The 9,539-nt window shown below is 43.7% G+C and overlaps 1 protein-coding gene across 1 annotated transcript; it reads left to right on the top strand.

The window, feature by feature from the left end:
• Positions 1 to 1,879: 1,879 nt before the first annotated feature.
• On the top strand, positions 1,880 to 5,491 carry LOC121136410 (PRAME family member 12-like). Its single transcript, XM_040736802.1, is given in 4 exon segments — positions 1,880 to 2,170; positions 2,645 to 3,217; positions 4,096 to 4,345; positions 4,347 to 5,491. Coding segments are annotated over 4 exon segments (1,449 nt in total). The 5' UTR covers positions 1,880 to 1,883; the 3' UTR covers positions 4,686 to 5,491.
• Positions 5,492 to 9,539: the final 4,048 nt, after the last annotated feature.

Here is a 9,539-nt window from a genome sequence, read left to right as displayed (position 1 = left end):
CTTGAGCTGGGATTAAGAGGCCTGTGATCCCAGAGTGCTGAGTTCACCATTGTGTCATATGTTGTTTCTCGTAGCAGATCAGTGTGTCCTTGAACTAACAGAGACCTTTCTACTTCTTAATCCTGAGTCCTGGGATTAAAGGCCTGTGAATCCAAATGCAGACATCTTTTTATAAGCAGTTTCTTTAGAAATCGATCGATTTCGAATAATCAGTGTGTCCTTGAAGTAACAGAGGTCCTTCTACCTCTTAATCTTGAGTTGTCCTGGGATAGAAGGTGTATTATTTCCACTACCTGACCCCTATAGTTGGAGGCTTGCTTTGCTGTCTGAATCCTAAGGCAATATTAAATATAGTATAAATTGTATATCACCAAAATTCTCCTTTTAATTCTAATACAAACAGAAGAAGGCTACCACTAACATAAGAAAAACAATGCACAATAAGTAAATTAAATATATATAATATATACAGGCAATGATTTCATCAACAATGTCCAGTTCATTTGCATTTGACAAATACATACTAGATAGTTCATTATCTATTTTATCATATTGTGTATAGGAATTTTTACTTCTGCAAGGCAAAGGACAGGGTCAGCAAGACAAAAAGGCAACACAGAGATTGGGAAAAGATATTCACTAATCCAACATCTGAGAGAGGGCTTATCTCCAAAATTTACAAAGAATTCAAGTAGCAAGTCTCCAAAGCACCAAAGGATCCAGTAAAAAGTGGGATACTAAACTAAACAGAGAATTCTCAGTGGAGGAGTCTAAAATGTCTGAGAGACACTTAAGAAAGTGGCCCTGTGGGCAATAGGAGCTCTAAACGTGGGTCCATATCAGGTACGTCACTCAGCCCCATTGGAAGTATTTGTACATACTTGCCTAACCTTTAACCAACTAAGCTACATTTCCAGATAATGGCTTTAATATTCAAAGGACATATTTTAACATTTTTACATCAGGTGTAGGTTTGTTTTAATGAGAAATGAGCACTCATAGGAATGTATGTATTAGTTTCTTTGGTTCATTTGAGCTTTTGGAGACAGGGTCAAAATAGGCAAGGCTAATCTTGAACTCTAGAGTCATTGACCTTGTCCAGGTTTCTACACTCATTATGGAATTGGAGTTGGTAACCACTTATATTTTAATACCAATTTAAAGTATAAACCAAACTTTAAAATATTTGTAAATTTTCTTTACTCATCTCCTTTCTTCCTCTAGACCCCAATGCATCACAGAAATATCTTTGTCCTTGTAGCCTCTGTACACTTGGTTTCTCATCTAAGATTCTCAATTTAGAAGGAACATGAACTAAAAGGCAATTCACAATTTCAACTCACACCTTCCTAATAGGTTTCAGTTTGGTGAAAATACAATAAGGGTGGGTTGGGTGTATGCTATCAACAATGTATTTTCTTAAGCAGCAGGAAAGATGGTCAGGGTCATTTCTTGTAAAAAGTTTCAGGTCAGTCTTTATGCTCCTGAATAGAGCAGGGGTAGGCACATGCTTGGATAATGATTGATTTGAGTCTTCTTGGAGACTTTAAGAGACTCCATAAGCCTGGGTGTTGGTGGCACACACCTTTAATTCCAGCTCTCAGGAGACAGAGACAGACAGATATCTGTGAGTTTGAGTCCTCCAAAAAATACAGAGAATCTCTGTTTCAAAAAAACAAAAAAAAGACAATCCACATGCTGAGAGTGATGGAAGTTTGGATTTGACACCTCCAGATGATAGATAATGAGGCACACTGAGTTCTCCATTATAGCCAGACCTCGGATTATTACCCTCTGGTTCCTGCAAATTATGAGAAGTGGGAATTCTGAAATAATGTCTCCCTAAACTTTACCAGGTTCCTTCTGTCTGAATATCTACAAAAATGAGCATCTACAAACCACCCACACTCCATGAGCTAGCAGTGCAGAGCCTGCTCTGGAACGAGGCCACAACCATCTCTACTCTGGAGTATTTGCCAATTAATCTCTTCCCACAAGTATTTAAGGAGGCCTTCACTGGTAGACGCATGGGGTTACTGAAGGCAATGGTGGTTGCCTGGCCATTTTCCTACCTTCCTGTGGGGGCCCTGATGAAGACACCAGATGTGGAGTTGTTCCAAGCTGTTCTGGATGGTGTAGATATTCTTCAGACACAGAAGGTTCGTCCCAGGTAAGCAAGACCCAAGTGGACAAAACGGGAGTTGCTGAGCTAGAGGTAGGATATATGTAAAAGGACAGCGAGAATGTGGTCAAAGTGGACAGAATGTGGTCTGTGCAGCTTCTACTCATGTTGTGACTTCATGCAATGACAGAAGTGGATGAGAGCTCAGAGTAGATGAAACCACAGTGGAGTGAGCTATCCATGGGTCTCCTACATCCATTTTATGTTTTGGGGAATTTTTGGGGGGTTGTCTTTTTCTTTTGTGTTTTTTTGTGTTTGTTTGTTTGTTGAGACAGTGTTTCTCTGTGGCTTTTGGAGGCTGTTTTGGATCTAGCTCTTATACACAAGGCTGGCTTCGAAGTCACAGAGAATTGCCTGACAGGTGAGAGGGATATGTTGGAGCTGACAAGAGAGAAGCTGGACAGAGGCTATTGCTGAGGTGGATCCTGTTTACATTATGAAATTGTACCTTTTTCCTCACAGAAGTTGGAGGCTTGGAATACTTGATTTGAGGAATATGAACCAGGATTTCTGGGATGTATGGGCTGGGAGAGACTGGTACTACTCAACAGAGACTGAAAGGAATGCACAAGTATGCAATGAACTGAGGCAGGATTTGAAGGTTGTCACTGAACTTAGTCTCAGTTCCCACCTGAAAGAAGACCAAGCACACTTGTTGCATTGGGCCCAGCAGAGGAAAGACCGTGTGCGGCTGTGCTGTGTGAAGATGAAGATTTGTGACTCTCCAATCGAGATTATCAAGGAGGTCTTGGACATTTTCCCACCAGATTATATCGAGGAATTGGAGCTATACACAAGCCAGGTGCAGCCCTTCCTTTGTCACATTGCACCTCATCTTGACCGTATGACAAGACTTCACAAATTTAATGTAATTCACATGGTCTTGAACATACACACAGTCAAAAATACCTTGGCGGATATAGAGATGTTTCCTGTCCAGTTTCTCTCTCATTTCTGCAAGCTCAACTCCCTCAAGCATCTTTCCATTGATGGCATATACTTTCTCCCGGGCCACATGCATGTTTTGTTTGGGTAAGGAATGATGGAGAACTGTTTATACTGTTTCAGCAACCCTTTTCCCCTTATTTCAAGTATTAGTGTACCGTGGGGGTGTCCCAGCCATTGGGGATTTAACAGTGATGGAATCATCACAGTATCCAAGTGTGGACATGTATCCTTCTTAACTGAGGTTACTTGGTTCAATGACCAGCAGTCAGAGCTGGGGTAGGAAATGTTTAGAGAGCTGAATTGAAAGCAGTTCCATTGGGTGTGTCAGACACATTGAGTGTGCTGTGGACATTCCTTCTTGAGATCCTCGCTATGCTAATGGGAAGGGAACAGGGCAGAGTAGAAAGTCCTGAAGTGGGGAGTACCCACACCTGCATAGGAACCTAAGGAACTCTGTACCCAGATCTGTGAATAGGGGCCAGCTAGTTCTTCTGGTGCAGCCTGTCTCAGCCTCTAAGGCCCTCTGGAGAGAAGGACACTATGAGCATAGTTTGAGACATATTGGGTGGAAAATGTTTGTTGCTGGGGTGATGGACTTTCAGTTTAAAGATTGGGACATTGAAATCAGGAATTGAAGCTGTGACTGGTAGCAGGTACAGTGGTGATTTATGTAGGATACATGCCAAGATACTGCCAGAATCTTTTTGTGGTAGTCCTCTGGGTATGAGCTCCTGGCCTGCGTTGGCAAATTCTAGTTCTATTTGACAGAAAGCAGATGGCGAGCTGGAGATATGTGGTCTGAGATCATTCCAGATTATGTATATGCCTCAGAATTCAATTATATGAGAATGAACCAGAAGGATGTATTCCAAGTGCTGACCTTCAGCATAAGGCTAGACTGACTTTGTATATATCGTCTGCTGTGTCTCAGTGTCAAAGTTTTTGTTCCCTCTAAAAGCATAAAGTAATTTCCTTTTCTTCCCTAGATGCCTGAAAAGCCCATTGGAGACCTTGACCATCGCTCTCTGTCGTCTCTCCCAGTCAGACTTGAAACAGTTGTCACAGTGTCAGGGGCTCTGGCAACTGAAACACCTGAAATTCAGAAATGTAGTTTTGTCCAGGTTGGGTGCCCCACATCTCAGAGTTCTACTTGAGAATACAGCAGACACTTTGCAGACCCTAGAGTTGGTGGAATGCTGGATGGAGGACTCTCAATTTCAGTGCCCTGTTGCCTGCCCTGAGCCTGTGCTCACATCTCAACACTGTGAATTTCTGTGATAACAAGATTTCCACTGCAGTACTGAAGAAGCTTTTGCAGAGTGTGGCCAATCTAAGCAACATAACTGTAGAGTTCTACCCCGCCCCACTAGAGTGCTATGATCCCCTGGGTTCTGTCCTGGTTGAGAAATTTGCCCAGTTATGTCCTGAGCTGCTGGATATACGTTGTGCCAAAAGGCAGCCCAACACAATACGTTTTACTACAGACATCTGCCTTGAATGCTACATGCCATGTTTTTATGACACTGAGGCCAGACTTTGCCAGTGCTGGCAATAATTAGGAGATTTCTTCTGGATACTGAGAAATGAAAGTCTATGGGTTGGATTCGAATAGTTTGGACCCAGAACACATGGCTTCAGGCACTGTGTGATGCAATGGAAGCAAGAGTGTTCAGGTGATGCACGCCATAGAGACTAGCTTGACTTGAAGTATAATGGGAGCACAGTGATATTGTCTTGTCAAATCAGAAAGGCAATTTTGCATTTCTATCTGTACCTCTCTGAAAACAGGATCACCATTGACTTGCCAATATGTGACAGTCTTAAGCATGTGGTCACACTAGGAACGTGGATATTCTTCACTGATGTCCTCAGTTATTGATCTCAGCTTTAGGTCACAGTCAATGTGTCTTGAGACAGCATGAGTACAATTAAGGGCATTATGGTCCAAGGATTGTCTTCATCAAAATGAAATGAAGTGATTTATGGCATTGCCTTTCCCCTACTTCCCATCGTATGGCTGATCAGTGGATTGTTTGTTTAGACTTGTTAACTGAATGCAGCAGTGTGGCCCTGATCTCCTTTGAAGATGATTTTGGAGAAACACAGAAAATTGAATCGCAGGGTACTCAGACAAGGTTTGCTGGGAACCCCTTGAAGATGACTGATGCCGAATCCTTGCCTAGAAACATGACTGACCTGAGACCTTGTTCACTCTGTGCTTGTTAGCTCTGTCTTTATTTTCTAAGAGAGTAGCCAAGTCAGCTATTTTATTGTATCAGGTAGCATTAAGATAATTTTTATTCCTCTGTATTTTCATTGGTCTTATTTAAATAAAACAAATGCCCCTATTCTCACATGTCATTCTGTTGCCCTGCTAACTTAGCACACCATACTAACTGTGAAGGACACTTGATTATCACACTTTGGACAGAACCATCCCTGGGGAGTGATGTGATTACCAGCATATGGAATATCTACACAAGACCATGATTCCTAACACCTTTTAGAAAAGTGTGGAGGTTCACAGAGTTTATTGTTTCATCAGTGCTCAAGGGAGTTGTCAGTCACAGGCTAGGAGCCTACAGTGACTATGAGGAATTTTCTTGTTCTTCTCAAATATTTCTTATTTTAGCTATGAAGCTGGAGTCCCACAACACACCTTAATCACAGCATATAGAATACATCCGGTATCCATGCAGTGAGGGTCTGAGCGCTTTTCAGGTCAATTCATCCACAGAAAGATGGAGGAAGACACTGCAGCCAGGTTGTTCCTGCCTGAGGGTCGCTTGGCTACCAGTGTTCTTCAAGATAAGAAGCCTTGAAACTCTTCTGGATGCAGAATTCTGAGGAACGTGCAACAGAAGCATTTTGAGTGGCTGGATCACCTGGGCCATTTGTTTACATTGGTGTCTAGTCCCCCTAATTCTGAACACGTATTATCTTTTAAGGAAAACATACATATGTGTATCAGTACAAGTATAAACCGTGTGTTGTGCACAAGTTTACCAAGATGATTTTTTTTGTTTTTTCAGTCAGGTTTCTCTGTGGCTTTGGAGCCTGTCCTGGAAGCCAAAGATGTTTTTTTTTTGTTAATGTTTGAGCAGAAGTCCTGTTCTTTTGGAAAGATGTTCAATAAACTAATAGATGCCTTTTGGCTCACTGATGTGGTACAAACCCAGACGTCAGACTGGATGCTCAAGTCCCAGGCTGGTGGGAAGATATTTATCGACCACTTAATGCTATTCTGCTATGGAGTATTGAAGCCACACACGGCCACCTGTGTCATCAAGTCCTTGGCTGTTGTGAAGATATCCACAGCACATCCTGATGCCTTTGGTCCTAAGCTGCATGCAGGTGACCAATAGTTCAGATTGTGTCCTCAATTGTAAGTCTGGGGGAAGACATACATGGGCCCTGCCAATGACATCCTGCTCAGGTGGGTGGAAGCCAACCACAGGCACAGACAGTGTCCTGAAATCCTGAGATGGAACGAAGGTGTTGATGTCAGAGGCAGATGCGAGAGATGTTTCCATTATCAGTCATGTGACAGCATGGGCAGGAGAGATATTTCCCCATCTGGCCCCATCAAGGCCCGAGGCCCTGAGATCCTAAGAGTGGGAGAGCTGTCTCTGCCTTAACCTATCTGCAGCACTGGGGAGAGTGGTCCCTATACCATGCCTGGACAACATAGTAGAGCTGACTCTGTAGCTCTAAGTGTGGCAGAAGTGTGCCTTAAAATGTAAAAGCCAGAGAACTGGCATTGCCCCTTGCTCATCCCTGCAAGAGGTGAACTACCTAGAGCATTGAAGGAGAGCTCACCCTCGTGATAAGACAGGTGAGAGCTGGCAGGCTGACAAACCCTGCAACTGCCCAGGCTTACAACCAGGGTTATGTGGTGGCCAAACTTCCATCCACCCAATCTATGATATGCTGAGCATAGGTGGGGTGGCATAGAGACTGCAGCACCTCCAGACAAATTCTCTCCTCTCAGTCAAATTCTGGCCCCCTGCCTGACCTAAACAGGAAGGGACGTCGACCCTCCAGGGAATAGGACAGGCTGTGCCCCAAAGAAGCCTCAGAATTCTCAAAGTGGCAGAATCTGAGGCCCACACAGGGCATTTTCAAACATATATTTTGTCTGGACTCCCTACTTACCTCTGGGATAGGACCCCTGCAAGAAATGGGAGGGCCCTCACCACCCAGGCACCCAAGTCCAAAGTAAGGAACCCCAGATGATGCAAGGGATGGGCTGGAGTCTGGGGAGGGTATTAGGTAACCTGGACCAGGGAGAGGTTTGCCCAGTGGCAATCCTCCCTTTGCATACGAGAGCTCCGGATGACAGGAAGTGTTATGGTCTTTTTGATGATGGTCACTGTTGCACTGCCAGCCCCCATACCCATCATATGCCTATCTGATGAACCTGTAAGTGTGGGACAGTGGCCCTTACCAATGGCGAAACTTTCGGTGGCTCACTAGTTAGTTCAAGGACAATTGGAGGCAGGTAATTTGGTCCCCTCCATGTCCCCCTGGAATACCCTGATATTTGTAATTAAAACATTTTTCAAGGAAATGGAAGTTACTACAAGCCCTGAGGACCGTGATTGTGAACATGCAGCCTATGGGGGCGCTCCAGCCCTGCTTGTCCTCACCTGTGGCCATTCCTAGAGACTGGCATTTGATTGTCATTGATTTGAATGATTGCTTCCTTTCCATTCCACTGCATTCTCAAGATAGTCCTCGGTTTGCGTTTAGCCTTCCTGCAATTAAATTTAGGGAGCCTGCCCTTCACTTCCAATGGGTGGTGATCCCCCAAGGGATGGCTAACAGTCCAACTATACACCATATTTATGTAGCTACCTGTTTAGATCCACTCAGACATAAGTTCCCTGATCTTTACATTATTCACTACTTGGACGATATTCTTTTGGCCACAGCTGAAGAAACAATGCTACAAAGCCTTTGCAGAGCTACAGGAGCTCTTAGAGGCCCGTGGATTCATTTTGGCTCCAGAAAAAGGCCAGGTATGCCCTATAATTGTTGTTAAAATGTATAGAGCAAGCCCACCTTTGGCGCATAGATTATGGGTAGCCCCTTGTTCTGGTTGTACTTTCATTGAGCTTTTCCCCCACTGCTGTGTTTTGGCAGACTGGTCCCATTTATTGGATACATTTGTCAGCCTCCCCTAAGAAATTAGTGGACCCCTACTATGATCTTATTTTTCAATTGTTGTGGCATAAACACAAGTTTAGCATCCAAACCTTTGGAAAGAGTCCTGAAAACATTATCCCTCCTTATGATAAGGAGGAGGTGGAACATCTACAGATCTACCATGATGAGTGGACACTGTTTATTACATCTACAGGCACCAAGTTTAATAACCATTATCCCAATAACCCCTGGATGTCTTTTTATAAACAACGCCCTGTGATTTTTCCCAAGATTTTAAAGGATACCCTCTATTTGGACGGCTCCTCCAAGGATTTTGAGTTGCTGGTTTCTTCCCAGGTGCAGAAGAGGGTACCCATAGGGCAGATGCCAGCACAAGCCACCGAGTTGTTTGCCTGCTTGATGGCCTTCCAAATGTTTGAGGGGGAGCCCTTTAATTTATATACTAATAGTTTTTGTTGCCAACATAGGTATACCTTTAGAAACTTCTCCATATGTTCTTCCAACCTCTCAGATTTGTTCCTTATTAGTTCAGCTCCAACATCTTATTTGGCAGTGCATCTACCCTGCTTATGTGGGATTTGTTCATGCACATACTAACCTTCCATTTCCCCTTGCCCAGGGCAATCAATTTGCTAGCTCCTTGACCCACCCTAGGGTCTTATTCACTCAGGAGCAGCTTGCCCACCAGCCCCATGAGTGGTATTATCTAATTTCCTGCTCCATTAAATTTCTCACCGGGTGCCCCTTATACATGGCTATGCAGATTACACCTCAGTGCCCTGATTTTGCCTCTTTAAATACATGAATATCTCAGTGTATCCTCCTGGCCTCAGGGCCAACCATCTCTGTCACAAGGAACAGACAATGGCCCTGTCTATGCCAGCAATCACTTTGCGGCCTTTTGCAGTGAACATCACATTTTCCATTCTTTTGGTATTCCTCACAACCCCATGGGACAGGCCATTGTGGTGTGGACCCATTCCACTCTCAAACAATATTTTAAGAAATAAAAACAGGTGGAACATGTTACATCACCCAATATTCAATTCTCCACCGTAATTTACATTTTAAAATTTTTGACCAGAGACAGTAATAATTTGTCTGCTATGGAAAGACATTTGAACAACCCCCCCACCCAGTTTTTGGGATGGGTCAGATGGAAGGACTTGACTACAGTAAAATGGAAGCCACCCACTCCCTTATTAGCTGGGGTCCAAGGGGCTCTTTGCGTTTTCCATCG

The sequence above is a fragment of the Mesocricetus auratus genome, unplaced genomic scaffold (assembly GCF_017639785.1).
Source record: "Mesocricetus auratus isolate SY011 unplaced genomic scaffold, BCM_Maur_2.0 Super-Scaffold_100087, whole genome shotgun sequence".
Classification (NCBI taxonomy): Eukaryota; Metazoa; Chordata; class Mammalia; order Rodentia; family Cricetidae; genus Mesocricetus; species Mesocricetus auratus.
This window is presented reverse-complemented; position numbering and strand designations above follow the sequence as displayed.